General features: G+C 47.2%; 5 protein-coding genes across 5 annotated transcripts, besides 2 other annotated features; 3 read left to right on the forward strand and 2 right to left on the reverse strand.

The window, feature by feature from the left end:
* Positions 1-392: 392 nt before the first annotated feature.
* On the reverse strand, positions 393-1,578 carry TSTA_063100 (succinate:fumarate antiporter (Acr1), putative; the record flags this gene model as incomplete). The annotated part of the gene is made up of 5 exons (XM_002340174.1): positions 393-1,006; positions 1,071-1,266; positions 1,317-1,366; positions 1,417-1,464; positions 1,515-1,578. The coding sequence occupies 5 exons, from the start codon at positions 1,576-1,578 to the stop codon at positions 393-395; spliced, it is 972 nt and encodes a 323-aa protein (XP_002340215.1).
* Positions 1,579-2,774: 1,196 nt separating this feature from the next.
* Positions 2,775-5,774, reverse strand: TSTA_063110 (uncharacterized protein; the record flags this gene model as incomplete). The annotated part of the gene is made up of 3 exons (XM_002340175.1): positions 2,775-4,040; positions 4,352-5,249; positions 5,308-5,774. 3 exons carry the CDS (start codon positions 5,772-5,774, stop codon positions 2,775-2,777), a joined length of 2,631 nt encoding a protein of 876 aa, XP_002340216.1.
* Positions 5,775-6,358: 584 nt separating this feature from the next.
* On the forward strand, positions 6,359-8,440 carry TSTA_063120 (CAF1 family ribonuclease, putative; the record flags this gene model as incomplete). Its single annotated transcript, XM_002340176.1, has 5 exons — positions 6,359-6,602; positions 6,653-6,751; positions 6,803-7,038; positions 7,104-7,701; positions 7,741-8,440. The coding sequence occupies 5 exons, from the start codon at positions 6,359-6,361 to the stop codon at positions 8,172-8,174; spliced, it is 1,611 nt and encodes a 536-aa protein (XP_002340217.1). The 3' UTR covers positions 8,175-8,440.
* Positions 8,441-8,664: 224 nt separating this feature from the next.
* Positions 8,665-10,052, forward strand: TSTA_063130 (mitochondrial 54S ribosomal protein YmL17/YmL30). The gene is made up of 3 exons (XM_002340177.1): positions 8,665-8,775; positions 8,841-9,541; positions 9,608-10,052. Exons 1-3 carry the CDS (start codon positions 8,730-8,732, stop codon positions 9,908-9,910), a joined length of 1,050 nt encoding a protein of 349 aa, XP_002340218.1. The 5' UTR covers positions 8,665-8,729; the 3' UTR covers positions 9,911-10,052.
* Positions 10,053-11,933: 1,881 nt separating this feature from the next.
* Positions 11,934-11,956: a microsatellite.
* Positions 11,957-13,385: 1,429 nt separating this feature from the next.
* Positions 13,386-14,650, forward strand: TSTA_063140 (uncharacterized protein; the record flags this gene model as incomplete). The annotated part of the gene is made up of 2 exons (XM_002340178.1): positions 13,386-14,036; positions 14,067-14,650. 2 exons carry the CDS (start codon positions 13,386-13,388, stop codon positions 14,175-14,177), a joined length of 762 nt encoding a protein of 253 aa, XP_002340219.1. The 3' UTR covers positions 14,178-14,650.
* A 969-nt stretch (positions 14,651-15,619) lies between these two features.
* Positions 15,620-15,641: a sequence feature (AT_rich).
* Positions 15,642-15,849: the final 208 nt, after the last annotated feature.

The following is a 15,849-nucleotide window of genomic DNA, read 5'->3' on the forward strand; positions in this document are numbered from 1 at the left end:
ACCAACACAGCAGACAAAAAATACTGCTGGTATAATCTCTCCACAGAGTAAGAGAATTGAGTGATCAAAAATTCCCAACCGACCCGCAGGCCAGTTGAAGTGGTCAAACTAGGTAGTTTTCAACTAGCAAAATCGATACCTCGGATGAAATCCTCACTGGTAATCGAACTGCCCGAGCACTAGGATAGGGAGAGAAAAGGAAGAAGAAAAAATTAAGATAGAATGCGGGAGAGCTGGCTTTATATACCCTGCCGGAAGATATTGAGCTAGTACGGTTTGGTATGTGTTTGCATTGTTTGATACATAGTTTGCTAGGCAGCAGCCGGTCTAACTGGGTTGGGAATATGACTAAACAATTTCTTTTGATGCCTTAGAATACAGGTTTACACAGTTTACTCCTCGTACTTTCCGCCGACTATCGACCACCGACTGTTCTCCAACTTGCCCTTCAGGAACTCATACACGGTAAACGTCACCGCCTGTCCTGGAGCAACACGCATCACTCGCGGTGTGATACCCTTGTAAAATGCCTTGGCACCCTCCTGCTTGAACATCTCGCCCGCTATCATCGTGATGCGACCCAGTGCAGTCTGTCCAGGTTCGGCAGGTGTCCTCTGCAGACGGGTCTTGATGGTATCAATCGGCGCATTGGAGAAGGGCCCCACGGCTCCTGAGATCAATCCGATGATAGTGGTTTGCCACGACGGGAGTTCGCTATTGGCATATTCCGGCTGCCATTTTTGTAGCGCCGATTTCAGTTCCGTGTAAGCTGTGAAGTTGGCTGCTTGGTTTGTGCCTTGCCGCAATGCTGTGAGGGAGACGCCGCGGTATAGAGCTCCGAATCCTTCTTCGCGGACGACGGTGAAGAGAGCGTGGGGTGCGCTGCGGTATTTCGGGGTGTCGAGAGGATCGGCTAGGGAGTGGTGTTGGGCTTGCAGACGGATCTTGATGACTTCCATCGGGTTGACCACCGCCACGGCTTCCGTTACACCTGCGGCAAGACCGGCTGGACCACGTTAGTACGGTAATTGGTATGCATGATGACCCTTAAAGAGGATACTGATACTCACCTATGAATGTCGCTTTGCGGGTGACATGACCATTCTCGTCGGTCAGTAGCTGCTTATACCACTCGTATGAGGTGAATCGGATAGCCATCTTCGGGATGATACCACCCAAAACCGCCCCGAGACCTTTGTACAGACCCATTGCAGTCTCGCGCCTGACAATCTCGGCTCCAGTCGCGACGAATCCGCGCGGTTTGACCTGTATCTATTAGCTCAATTGTCCCCCATCATTTGTGGGGTTATACATACACCAGGTGCCCTTGCTCTCCGCGATAGTTGCATTCGGACTTTGATTGTGTCTGTGATTGTCGGTTAGAACACGACTGACACAATGCTTTTCTCGACATACCTAGTGGATGACAAACGAGAGCTTCCATCATACCAGCACCACCACCAGCTAGAACCTGCTTTAGCAATTTCGTCAACAAGGAACTCAACGAGCCATACCTATGAGATTTGTGGCAGGCGATGCCGCCTTTTTGCCATTGCCATTCGATGTCTTTGTAGACATCTTGCTTATGTGTTGTTGGACTGTTCGGAGCGCGTCCTCTCAAGACGTGATATACAGTATCTACTGATTTAGGTCTATCTTGTTCGCTCCCGGTGTCACCGCTGCATCACAAGAATATATCTAGAAACCGAGCTTGTATCAACTGAAGCGGAGCCAGACAGCTCAACTTGCTAAGTGCAATGAGTGAAAATCGAATCCGAGGCAATTCAAATGTTTAGACGAAAAAATACCCCCAAAAAAAAGAAAAAGAAAACGAGGAAAGGCGAGGAGTGGCTCGAAATATGGGGGTGGCGCGTAGAGCAGTCTGGAGTCTGGACGAACGGAAGTCTACCAGCACATTCACGCAGACGGTTCAAAGGAAGTAAAAACAGCACAAAATGGATTTTCAGAGAAAACAAAATCTGGCAGATCACTAGAACTTATATTGAATTGACTCATTCAATTCTTCGGCTAATCCATCCAGGGATCCCATGGGATCTCCTAGCAAATGTGTCCCCATATATGTAGTTACTCCATATTTCCGTACTTGGGCGGGCTAGATTCCGAGGCTATGGTTGATGTCATTTAACCAGTTAATCGGCAATTAGTATTCGAGTTACCATACATATACACCTTCTGGAATGGCAATATGTTAGCCAACCACAATCAAAAAGAAGAAGCTGTTCTGAGTTCTATCATGTGAAAGACTTATCCTCGCAGGAATGGTCCAATCACCCTGACGTAGCATTTCCCTAAGGCACCAATCATCCATGCGCATTATAGACTACGAAAATGTTTCTTTTCTCACGAAACAAGTAGCTTGTCTTCTGATCATCTGGATTCTTGTAACGGGTGATTTCGGGCAAACGCATTTCTGACGACCATCGTTCGGAACCGAGGCTGTTTGGGAGCTTGGATATCCGAAGTTCGGACCGGCGAGGTGAGTCAAATCACAACATTGATGTTCGTAAATGAGGGATCGGAGTAGAAAGGAAGGAATAGAAAGATAATGACATTCAGAATGAGTCATATTGTCCGTATTAACTAGAAGAGATTGTGGTAGCAGTTCTTAAGCTGTTGAATGTTGGAGAGAATCATCCTTATCGGTTTTGCGGGGAAGCAAGGACAGCTGCTTATCAGCACGTGCCATACAGCTGTGCAAAATCATCTATTACTTGTTACTCGATATATCAACATAAATCATTATATCAAGCTAATTATCGTCCACGACCCCCAACATCAGACTCAACATCTCGTTTTTCATCCGCCTCCAATCGCCCCTTCCACCACCGAAGAACATACACCATAAAATGCGCCACAAAAATCTGCTCTGTCGTATACAACAGCACAGGAATCGAAGTCTTGGACTTTGTATAAAGATCCATTGAATCGTACATGGCGTACAACAACGGAATTCCCAATGCAGTTGTCTTGGCCGGTCCACAGAAACAGACTGCAATCGTTTCCTCGGGAGGCATTGCACGGAAAACGCGTTTTCCCCAGCGGGTCTTTCTCAGGGTATGAGGTGGTCGGGATAATGTGAAGCAGACCACAGTCAGGAAGAGATACAGTGCGACATTGAAGAATACGGTGAATATAACGGTTTGTGTCGTGAGTTCCTCGAGGGAATCAGTCGCAAAAGCAGATGAAAACGTCGTCCAGACCAGCAGAATCATACACGCCGTACTTAACTTATTGATATAGAGCTTTTGCAGCATAGAAGCAACCTGCTTCTCCCATGTCCATCGAATCAATTGGCCTATCACCAGAGGCAACAGCGCACTTAGGCCAAGCTGCTTGAACACACCTCTATACATTTGACTCATATCACTAGTTCCGCCAGTCTTCCACGGCTCAAATTCTTCAGCCTCTGGCATGAGGGCCACCGTCCACCCGGCCGTCATAAACGGGCCTAGAAAGTTCGCAATGAGTACCTCGACCAGTGCAGCGGCATCATCTCCACCAGCAGATCGAGTCATGACCACATTCGACGCGATAGTCGTCGGTATAGCAGAAGTAAGAATATACCCTGCCAACACAGCCGGATCAATCACTCTCGCATGGTCAGTGGCAATAATCAAATGGACAACAGCCAGCACCACGGCAGGCACAAACAGGAACGACGTAACTTGCACCAAAGCATGAAGATGCCAATTGAACATGTGCGTGTATAGTTGTTGGCGGGGGATACTGAGCCCAGAGACTAGAAAGACGAGTGCCACGGCGCCGTAGAGAATACTGTCTTGCGATCTGATTATGCCGTCGTGTTTGGCGAGGTTGGGGAATAGGTAGGCTAGTAGGCAGGCGATGCCCATGCCAATGATGAGCCATTGGCTTAGTATTATGGATGCTGCTTTCTTTAGTATGCCCGTCCATCGATTTGATGTACGACTGTCCGGCAAAGACATATCTTGCATTTCTGGATTATCAGAAACGACTTGCGTCTCTGTTCCCATTTTACCCCAGTAAATCGTCAATACTAACTGAATTCTTCTAGTCGTAAGACATTATGACAGCACGTATACACACAGCTTTCTAGTCTTTTTCATAGTTGTTAAATAATCAAGAGAAAATCTCGTTTAATGTCCACACCATCGGCGACATTGCCGACGCTTGTGAAAGACTAGGGCTGACTAGGGTTACCGTTCATATGAATGATCTATGTCAACGTCGATCAAAGAATTCGAATGGAATGGGTCTGCTTCTACGGAAGAAGACATTTTTATCCAATATATACCTATGAGTTTGTACCAAAATTTGTCCACGATTTTCACAGTCCTCATATATAGCTAACCTTCACACCCATTCCAACCGTCCCTCTGATCTTCTGCAAACTCGAATTGGTCAATCGTTGTATCCTGGCACGAACATCCTGTCTACTCAGCGCTAGAATAAACCCAAGTGTGAAAAGAATAGTGCGGATGAATGCCATCGGATTTCCAGCGACAGAATTTTGAATATACCCCAGAATATTTCGTAATACGTTGTAGAAAACACGTATACGTCGCGACACCGAGACGGTAGACTTTTCTCGCTCTCCGATACTTTTTGAAACCGATGACGATGACGGTGGAAACGCTGTGCGCCTCGTGGTAGCTGATTGCGCCTTCTTATTATCACTGCTCGGCCCTGGCTTGTCGGCTCCTTTGACAGATCGACCTTTGGCAGCACCATTGGGATGACTCTTATCAATTCCGTAATCTACCTCGCTGTTTGCCCTCCTATGTCCAGTAGAAGCCTTTTGCGCTTTTTCTGCTGCCGACGCCTCTTTTCGTCTTTCTTCCTCCTCTTGTGCTTGTCGCTCCAACTCTGCTTCCTTCTCACGTTGCAGTTCTGCTGCTCGTTGATTGCCTCGTTCCTTCTCCTCTTTGAGTTCGTCTAAAGTCTGGAGGAAGACTTCTTTCCGTTCCTCGTCTAGTACCTCACTGAGTCTTATGAATTCCGCGGCATAGTCCCATTCTCCGTTTTGCGGAAGAACATGCAGTGTAAATAATTCAATGATCTTGACCCGTGCTGCTAAATCCTTGGGGGTGTCTGTCCCTCCGTTGCGGGTCAGTCGTCGAGAACCCGACGCCGAGTTCTCCATGTAAGCGGCAAGGTCTAAATCTGGCTGACGGTAGGCAGAGAGATATGTTTCGAGTCGCTGCTGATTGAGCGTTTGCGATGGCGAGTGCGTCAGTAGCAGTGTTCCTCTGTAAGCAGCAAAGTCAGCCAGTAGATCCTCACCTGTGAGTGAAACGAGATACTCACAAATTGTAAATTACATCGGCATCAACAGAGCCTTCTAGACCCTGATAACCAGTTTGCACAATCTCCTCCCAAATCGACCCGTCGCGGACCTTGGCTACCAGAGCCTTCCATTCTTTCTGTCCAAACTCTTTCTTCCCTTCTTCAGGTCCCAAATCAATAACATTGCTCAACAGCGTGATATACAAATTCCAAACTTTTATTCTGACATTGCTTGATGCGTATGCGATCGGTGCAAGTGTGGAAGTGTTGCCGTCGGCGTCGCCATTCGTGATCTGGACGTCATCGGACGCCGTTGGTGCTGTGATAATCGGGATAAGCGTGTTGAAGGATTCTTGAAGACGACGTGTCAGAAACAGCTGCGAGGCTGATTTATATGTTTGAGAACATAGTTTCGAACTGGGGAGGGACGAGGTTGAGTTGTAGAGGGTCTGCGACGATGACAGATGCGATCCGCCTTGCTCGGCCATGATGGCTGGACTCCACAGCTTCGATGCTGTAGAACGGTGAATAATAGTAACTAGATAGAGTGATCTGTAGCAGAGGAATTGAATGTGTCGGTCTTGTTTCAAAATTCCATCTGATGTATAAGCAAGAATGGTAAGCACAAGCAGCTTCAGAAGCTATGATGGAGTTTTACCCTCGGCTCGGGGTAGCTCTTCTGGCCTGCCGTTAGCGGCATCCGGGGTCTAAATCCGAGCTCATTTTTGATATATTTCGACAAAAAGCACCATTCTCATTGTTATTTACATTGTGGTCATGTATTTCTTTATTTAGTCATGCAAGGAAAATGCATCATGGCAGTTGCAGCCAACTATGTCTTAGTGGATGCCACAGTGAGGTGAGTATTGTGCATATCATAGTGAGTTAACTGCTTATTATTATCTCAGCAGGCTACACCATCGTCACTTTCACAACTCTTTCAGTACAGACCTAAATCGGGCTCAGTTGTATGCAGTACTTATGTCTTGTGACTCATACCTTTTTCTTTCCCACCATCAACCTCTCCAGGCTCCTGGATGTTTGCAAGAAGAGCACTTGAGCCCATCTCAACATGGACTTTCAAGAAGATATTGTTATAGGCGAAGATTGGGGTTTCCGCCTACCAGGCATCCTTCGAGACATTAGTGAGTGTGCTTTTGTTGCTCTGGACTTTGAATTCTCTGGAATTCCATCCCACCAGGCGGGATCGCGTCCACAGAGTCTTCAGGAGAGATATGCAGAAGTAAAAGAGGCAGCCAAAACCTATCAGATTCTTCAGGTAGGGCTTACTATTGTGAAGGAAGACGTTTTAAGAGGTGAGTAGCTGGTCTACATAATCCCCTCATTGCCACAACAGCTCACACAGAGAAAGGGAAATACACTGTCAAACCTTTCAACATCCCTCTGTCACCGTGGATCGACCCGTCTCTACATGTCGACCGGACGTTTGGGCTTTCAAGCAATGGTATGTAAACTTACCACTTTCTGAAATGGTATATTAATTTTGTCTTCATAGCCATCCACTTTTTGGCCAAAATCGGGTTTAACCTCGGCGAAACGTGCGAGAATGGTGTACCATATCTTTCAAAGAAGGAGGTGGATGAAATACTCGATGAAGCTCGCCGTTTTCACGGCAGTCGGTGGCAGACAGCCAAAAGAGCTCAGATAATACTCTCTGATGATGACATAGAGTCAGCAGCATTTCTTGCTGGCATACGCAAAGATATTGAAGAATGGCTAAACGCGGACTGGGTAAGTCACTCGGCAGACAGATTGTGTCCAAGACGTAGGCAGATGATAACTTACATGTTCTTCAGGACAAGCCGGATTATCTGCATGTTCCAGCATTGAATGGACACGCGTTTACACGGTTCGAAAAAAGACTGATTCACCAACTCGTAGAGACAGAATACCCCTCCCTCACATCCATAAGGTCGGGTGAGTCCATAAAAATTGTGAAATACGACGAGGCGAAGGAACACAAGAAGTATGAGGGGAAAATGAGCCGCGTTCAGCAGCGTCTAATAGATCATCGTGGCTTTGCTTGGGTGATCGAAGCGTTGGCTGGAGGTGACTTATCCCAAATGACATCTCAGATGTTCGAACCATTGGTTATTGGCGAAGGACCTGATGCAGAATATCACAAAACGCAGATTATTACCAAACTAAAAGCTAGGAATGGCCAGATAGCCATCGTGGGTCACAACCTGTTTATGGATGTTACATATTTGTGGCAATGCTTCTACGGTGATCTACCTGATCGAGTCGAGGACTTTGCGCAGCTACTCCACGAGAAGTTCCCTATGTTGATTGATACCAAATACATCTTCACTCATGACTGTGGCGATATGAATCCAGCGGCAACATTGGAGAAAATTGCAGAAGCATGCAAAAGGATCGCGAAGCCGCAGATCAGTAAGTTTCTACCAAATTATGACAGGCATCGGCTGACAGAGCTAGTAATGGACAATCTGCACACGAGATATCGAAAAAAAGCCTGTCCGCACGAAGCTGGATATGACAGTCTTTTGACAGCTCAGGTTTTCATCAAACAAGCCGTTCAATTGCCTGGTGCCCGGACAAGATCGATTCTGCAGCCTACCCAGGCCACTCGCAAGGGAAATCCTACTGTCCAACACACAAGTGGTGTTGCCCTGGATATCTCCAAGGAGACCTCAACTAATGATCAGGGCGGACATAAACAGAAATTTGGTACCAACTTTTCAGTGTTTGAAACAACGGAGTTGGAGAATAGCATCGACAAATTGGCCATACCCGATGGTGGTCATGAACTCATCCCACCCTTTTCGTCACCAGTGTGGAAAGTCTACGGAAACAAGCTTCGTGTCTTTGGAACGCACGAAAGGGTATTCGAACTGGGGGATTGAGGTCAATTTTGGGAGGATGTGATCATAACAGGGCCTGCGCGGTTTTTGGGATGCATGAGGGTATTCGAATTGGAGCTTAAAGTCGATTTTTGGACTGAATATGATCGTGACAGGCCGATCAGTCTTATTCTTAGTAGTGGGTACGAAGTGACTATGGAATAATGAGGTTAATCGATTAAATTGAATAATTAAAAGCAAAGATGTACGCAGCGTCTATCTAACTGTACGCCTTGGACAAGAAGGTACCGCTAGCGAAAAATGGCTGCAACGCTCATCTGAGCACCATTAAATGGTCAACTAGCTGGTGAAGTAAAATAGGCAGCTAGGTGAAGATAAGGTAGATGCTTGGGTTGTAGAATAAAAGAAAGAGAAGAAGAAAAAAAGATTTTCTTTTTGAGTTGTTGATGTGGTCACGGGACGCCTAACCGTTTTCGGACTAGAGTGTCTGTCGGAGTCGGGAGATGTTGAGACGGAGCTGTGAACTTTTCTTGAGTATTAAAAGACGACTGCTGTGTTTTTGCGGACGTCAGGAACTCCCACAGTTGAGAAATAGCAATGTCGGCTGGATCACGGGGAACGAGGAGGATGGCTGCTGTTGCGTGTATGTTTTGGACAAAGTCAATTCTCAATTGTCAAGCGACAAGACTAACTGAAATTTTTATCCAGTGCGGCCATCTAATTTCTCTGTATGCAGAGGCTGTCAGGAGTCACTCACCATCACCCGCCGCGACTATGCATCAGCAGCATCCACAGTCATCGGCGGCGGATCAGGCGACATCTCCAAAGCCGAGATTCCTCTTCCTTCCAGCTCCGAAGCCTCATCAACGTCTCCATCCTACGACATCAAAGCAGGCGTTGTCCTTTCTCGCCCGCCTCAAATAACTCGTGACTTGACCCCCTTTGAAAAATCATTCTACTTTTACCAGAAACGTCTCAATGAGCGGCTTGCGCTACCCTTTACGCGATATTTTTACTTCAAACGCGGTACACCTGCCGATGAGGATTGGAAGAGGAAATTCAGAGAACGGCTAACCCCTTCTCGCGACATTGGTAAATACAATGCCTATTCACCCGAGGCATGGAATGATGAGTTGCTTGTGGGCGCTGTTGAATCCGAACCAGAGCATCAGGTAGAAATGCTTCTACGAGATGCAGAGCTTGTCACTACTGCTTCGTCGGAAGGGGCAACGACTAAAAAAGTAGAGATTGAGCGTCCGGCATTTCGAGTCACGGAGGCGGATAAGAAGAATGATCAGAAGAGTTTGGATAGGTTGTTGCAGCGGACGTTGTATTTGCTTGTGAAGACGAAGCAGGGATATTGGAAGTTTCCTAGTTCATCGGTGGGTTTGAATGAGAATTTGCGCTCGGTGAGTTACCTCTTTTTGTCACCCGGTTGAATCAGAGTGTGACAGCTGAGACTGACTCCATGATAGGCTGCGGAACGTACCCTCTCCGAAACCGCAGGCGTCAACATGAACACCTGGTTCGTCGGCTTCCATCCAATCGGTCACTACTCGTATATATTCAAGACGCCCAAACCCGACCAAGGCACCAAGGAACTCATTGCTGGCGAAAAGACCTTTTTCCTAAAGAGTCGTATTATGGCCGGTCAGGCTGATCTACAGGCCAATACACTGGATATTGCGGACTTTAAGTGGCTCGCAAAGGAAGAGATTCAGAGGTTTGTCTTGCCGCAATATTATAGCAGTGTTAAGAATATGCTTGCGGACCGGTAATTGGTCTCGCTCGCTGTTTTTGAGTCTGTTTGCTTGTTGTTTCACTTCTTGTAGTATAGCAGGAGAGAACGGTTTGGGTTTTGTTGGTGCATGTAAATTAGAATTTAATATACCAGATGAATCTGACTCTGCTTGGGTTCTATATTTGGTTAATTTCCGAGACAGCACTCCAACAGCACGATCCAGGTCGGATTCTCGCCGAGGGTTTTTCTGGTACACACCTTCTCGGCCAAATCGTGATACACAAGCAGACCATGTGAACATCTCTGCCTTGGAAGTCTCACTCAATTGAGTCCGTACTTGGAAATCTTACCGGCGACGGCTGACGAATATTGCCTTCTAGAAATGCGTGCATGATTCGGCGGTCAGGATTGAAATGTTCATGCATTTCAAACACATAGTGTTTGCCATGCTGCAAATGTCTGGCCAGCATGAAGCCTTTCTACGACAACAAGCTGACCGTCTTCATGATCGATTAGTGAAACACATTCTGCAGGTGATGATATTGTGTTCATGCACGCCATGGTGAGAAGTCAAAAGCTGCTGATGATATGCGTCAGAAGCCCATTCGGTGGGTGTTTCCTAAAAGAGTAAGCCGTAGATGGCAAAGTCTCAGGTTCCCCAGATGAGGCGCCCTGATCTCACCAGTAACAATGCAGGATGACATCAAATATAATGTGCGGCTTGCAAGGGACTTGAAGGAAGTGTACAGATCGATGTGGCTGGTGAGGAAGACTGCAAGACTTCTCCGTCGAGGCGCCGCCTTCTCAGCCTGGCATATTGGACGAATAGATCCCGATACAGCGCTTTCTCGGCGAGATCCACTTGTCGCGCTTAGAGAGACCTAAAAATTCCCACATCAACTTGTATGTTGTCGGGCTTTTTTGATTGGCCCCGCCATGCCACCATTCAAATCAATAAATCAATCAATCAATGTTGAAAACTCGGGATCACGCGTAATATTCCAAAGTCAAAAGGCCAGCACTATTGACGTGGAGACCATGTCGGTGAGAGTGAGATGGCGTCTCTGTTGATTGTTTTGTCGCCTCCGTTCCCGGAACAACGCCAATCAAAGCGTGCCTAGTGCTATATCTCAGCTGGCGGCAAAACAGACGAAAATTCAATGTGGACTGGAATTGCATAATGCATGAGTAACTCGGCGCTATTCAATTTTCCGCTGTAGTTTCTGATTTAGTATGTGGATTTTGCCTGCGAGACTGAACACTGTGAGCACTGTATCCGTAACTGGGCTTCTGGGACAGACTAGGGTATCGGTCCACCGTCCCACGCAGGATGTAGCTCACTGAGGCAAACAGATTTTGATTGTTATATGTTCGATACGGTCAATATGATACCATAGAGGTGGTTCGACCGGTTCGGCCGGTTCGGCAAGTCCGTACGTACAGAGCGATCTAGTATTGATCCGTTTGCTGGCGGGATTGGAAGGATTGTGTTGTTAGCCGGGGATCCTAGGTAACGGCCGAGGATGGTGAGTAAACAAACATAAGCTTACTTCAGCTCTTCGCAATGAACACCCAGAATCAGAATCAGAAACTGGGAGAGCGCAGTTGTATACAGAGTAGTCCTTGCAAAGAATAAAGATGGACAAGAACAAGTGTAGAGAGATAAGTCACTTAGTATTGAGGACGAAGAAGTATGTAGTGGGGATGGATGTTCCTGGCGGAAGGCGCGTAAGGGCCCTGATTAGCTCGACCTCCTTCAGAGTGGCGATCGCCTCGTTTACTTCTTAGTATTTATCTGCTTCGTCTGTTTTGTTTTCAGCTGGCTTCAGACACATCCTGAATCATGCCAGCGCCAACCACTTTTGTCTCTTGCTTCGCCGTTTTCAGTCGGTGCGCCACAATGAATGGATCCCTAGAATAAAACCACAACTACACCCACTCGCCCAGATGGTTAAACTTTGCTTTTGCCGCTTGTGTTGCGGCAGACTGATTTGCAGCAGAGGACATTCTTTCAGCATCTATCTTACTTGCACGAGATCAAGCTCTATCATCAGATCTACTATATATATATATATATATATATTGTCTGTGCCGACCTCATCAACCCAAGACAGAGAGTCAGCCAGACAGACGCTCGGGCTTTCTTTCAGCGGCTGCTTAGAAGCTCTATCCAGTCGACTTAGTCAATTCGGTCAGAGAATAGCCAGCAGCCTTGGACTGCTCTTGTGCATTCCTAGGCGTCACGACCCATCCTTGAGAGAACGCTGTTCGGTGTCTTGCTGACAACAAGCTCACTGACCTCGGATCATATTGCTACACTAGAGCCACTCGGGCCGCGAAAACGCAAGGTAGGGCACGCTTCTGATGTTTCTGCAAGTTCCTGGTCAATGGTCAATGGTCACGTTACCATCTATCATCTGATTAGTAAATCGCTGTGGGATTGGCATCAATCCCGGTGGTTGTCTATTTGTCTTGATTTGCCTCTGTTGTTTCTTTTCCTCCGTCATATCCGATATACCTATCAGTCGCCGTACAACCGCCCAATTGATATCGTCTGGGCTTCTGCTTTGGCTACCGGGGACAAGCACAACTTGCATCAGCACACATCCTTCGATATATCCGTGGTGTGCTAGGATCCTCTGACTGAAGTTCGTACCGCTTTGCATCTGTTTCGTGATCCGGCCGCATTGGGCTAAACGCTAAGCCCCATATGCGCTTCCGTTTTCGAGTTATTTCATCGTCCTCTTCTCAGTGTTTTGCTCCGCTTCGCGCCCTTCTAACGGCGGCTGGGCCCTGACATCAACGCTAAATCTTCCCTTTCCCCTGCTGTTTCATGTTAATCGACTGCTTATCATCTTTTTTTTTCCCTTATGGCTTTTCTGACACATTCAACAGTTCAACAGGCCCGGCGGTTATTCGGTGCGGAGAAACCCTTAGTCCAGGGCGAGCCTGTAACGCATGCAAAAGCAAAGCAATCGCGTCCTTCCCTGTCCCCTTAGTGCTATCAGCAGCCTCACTTTTCGTAAGACGAGCCAGTTAGCTGTTTTGCCCGTATTAAGTCAATGCCGCGGTTCCCCCAACTTTCTAACCGACTAGCCTCCCCTAGTTATATGATTCGCGCGTTTTGAGCACTGGTCACTTGGCAATCTGTTTGTCAACTTCAGGAGATTCTCAATACGTCTTCCCTATCTTGACTATCGGATCTCGGAGCGGAAGTTCACGAGCCACTGCTATTGCAGATCTCCCAGCGCCGCCCACGCTTCTCTAGCGGTACTACTAGAGTCATCTGGGTGCCGTCTAGGAGCTCACTTGCGCCTAGGGACTGCAATTGCGAGGCGCGATATTCGTCGTGGGTCGCATTAGGTTGCGTCGTACCGGTTGCACATTGGACGGGGTCGTCTCCCATTTCGTTTATCTGTTATTCTTTTCATTCTCTCAAGTCTCAAGACAGGAGAATCAATTCAAAACAATCCGTCCACTTGAAGATTTCAATTTATCGAATCGTCTCCAAAATGCCCCCAGATCGTTCCTCGTTCACGGCTTTGAATCTGCCTTCGACTTTCTCGCTACCGGTATGTATGGATTATTTCACCCTTTCCGCCGGCCCCAACACAGATCTATGGAGGAAACCGCCAAATGGAGATACCTCAACAGCGCCAATGGTCTTCACCTCGTTGCGGCGGCCGTTTGTCGTGGCAGAAGTCACCATCAGCGCCGACTGGGAGATGGAATGGGATCAAGGTGGACTTGTCATTTTCGCCGGAGATGCTCCTAGTCAGTCGATTCCAACCGAATCGCTTCGATCCTCATCAGAAACCGGCGTGCGCAACTTCAATACGATGACATCGCAATCGCAATCTTGCAAATGGGTAAAAGCGGGCATGGAGTTTTCTTCGGGCACAGTCAATGCAGCGTCGGTCAGCGCAACATCCGACGGGGCGGATTGGTGCCTGTCGCCTCTGGCCATGCCAAATATACCGACCAACATCACTTCCCTGCGCATTAAGCTCGAAAGAGTCGGTTATTCCCTGTGGATCTGGTATCAGATCCCGTCCTTGTCACCGTATGCCGTGACCCCGGGAGCAGTTGGAAGTACATGGAAAAAGCTTCGCGAGGTTACCTGGTTTTTCTACGGGGTTGAGGACAAGTGCGTGCATGTCGGAGTATATGCCAGCCGTCCAACCAGTATACAGCGAGGAGGCACAATGTGGGAGGCAATGAACGGTATGCGATTAGACGATACCACCATGGGCGGTGGAGGAGATAGATTGGTCGTTGAATTTGAGGATCTCGAGATATTTTGAAGTGGCTGGTTTATGATTATTGTGACGACGTCGACGACTTTCTTCTTTTCGTTTCATGTACAAATCAACCGGTCGTGTGACTTGGATTATTGATTGACTTTTTCTTTCGGGACATTTGTATTTGACATTTTTCTTCTTTTTTTTTGTGCAAATGGTGAATGGAGATTTGACGACTGATACCTGTTTCAGTGTTTCTACTGGCTGGCGTTTCGAGATGTGCGACGATTTCGTTTTTCTCCTTCCTGTCTCTGCAATCTTCCTTTTTTTTCTTCTTCCGGTGTCCTGTAACTCGTCGCGCCGAGTGAACAAGCACGATCCGGCATGCGGAATCCAAGCCCAATTCTTATTTCTTCAGTAACAAGCCGCCGACAAGTAGAGATGCAAGCAATCTCGGAAAGCATGATTCATTGTGATCTTTTGACCCCTCACCCCGCATCGGAAAGGGTGCTCATTATGCCCATCCACTCTGCATCAACAGGTTCAAGGAAGTCGAGTGCTTTAATAGTATTCGCAACAGTAGACGAAGTTCTCGGTAATCCCATCCCGGTCATGTTCCCCGGGAAGAAACATGACCGTCACATGTGATTAAGCTTAATTCGATCTTTGCACCTGTCGTATTTTGTCAATTCATCCATCCTGTGCAGTTGAGAGCATTAGAAGCGAGGTTGGGATACCCAGATTCTTAGCAGCTATATTGAGGATAGTCAAGACGAATATACCGAGTACTAAAATGGCGGTCGACTACCAACCTGTTGTGCATATTCAATTAAACTAACTCGCCATCGGCATCGATCGATACGACTACGGACTTGCCAAATACAATGTTGTGCATGATTGCATGGATCCATGTGGACGAATCAATGCAACCCGCAATACAAGCCAGGCAGTGATGCATACCAACGACTCAACGTACGAGCGACTTGAAACAGTATATCTACGGCATGAAGACGTAGCTATAGACGTGGACGAGGACGTGGATTGCATTCATTGGCTTGATATGAATCCAGTATATCTACTTCCTGATCGTGTCCTGGAAGTGCAAGGAAAGGGTTTAGGCTAATAGTCAGGCCGCTGACTTGTCATTCCGTGATAATGGCGTTGCATGCGCCTAATCCGTCGATGTCACCGATATTAGGACGTATTTGGATCAGAGCTCAGAAGGACTGTACGTCGGATGGAGATCGTATGCGAACCATGTGTGCTACTGCTTGATGTACGAGCATCAAAGCTTCAACCCCGCTACACTTGTGCTATGTAGAGACGAGATATCGATGTGAGTGAGACTTTTGGCGGTGACATCTTGATCAGACAGAAGCGGTGAAGAAACAACCCTGACCAATCAGAGAGTCGCACCAAAGCCTTAGTTTTTAGGCTCTTTAGTCTAACCGTATCAGGAATAGCGGCTTGCGTATCAAATGTTTGGATTTTTCCTAATTGGTCCCTTTTTTATATTTATTTTTTTTTCCCCAATGAACAACTCATCCATCGCCATGATCTATGACTATTGTACTACTATTGTACTAATCCCCTCAGAAAAGCATGTCATAGTCATCATTCAGATTCAGACCAGAGACCAAGCTCTTACGGTACAAGATCCAAAGAGAAAGGGGAAGAAAAACGGTTCAACGTCGGGACTCTGCGCTAAAGAGCTCATGTGGGCACATACTGTATT

Source organism: Talaromyces stipitatus, genomic scaffold, assembly GCF_000003125.1.
Source record: "Talaromyces stipitatus ATCC 10500 scf_1105507295523 genomic scaffold, whole genome shotgun sequence".
Lineage (NCBI taxonomy): Eukaryota > Fungi > Ascomycota > Eurotiomycetes > Eurotiales > Trichocomaceae > Talaromyces > Talaromyces stipitatus.

What these genes read in the sequence shown, in the direction of transcription:
- TSTA_063130 (XM_002340177.1), top strand. Translation starts at nt 8,730, where the DNA reads ATGTCGGCTGGATCACGGGGAACGAGGAGGATGGCTGCTGTTGCGT. An exon ending in GAGGATGGCTGCTGTTGCGT is followed by an intron (nt 8,776 to 8,840) that starts GTATGTTTTGGA and finishes ATTTTTATCCAG; the next exon opens with TGCGGCCATCTAATTTCTCT. An exon ending in TGAATGAGAATTTGCGCTCG is followed by an intron (nt 9,542 to 9,607) that starts GTGAGTTACCTC and finishes ACTCCATGATAG; the next exon opens with GCTGCGGAACGTACCCTCTC.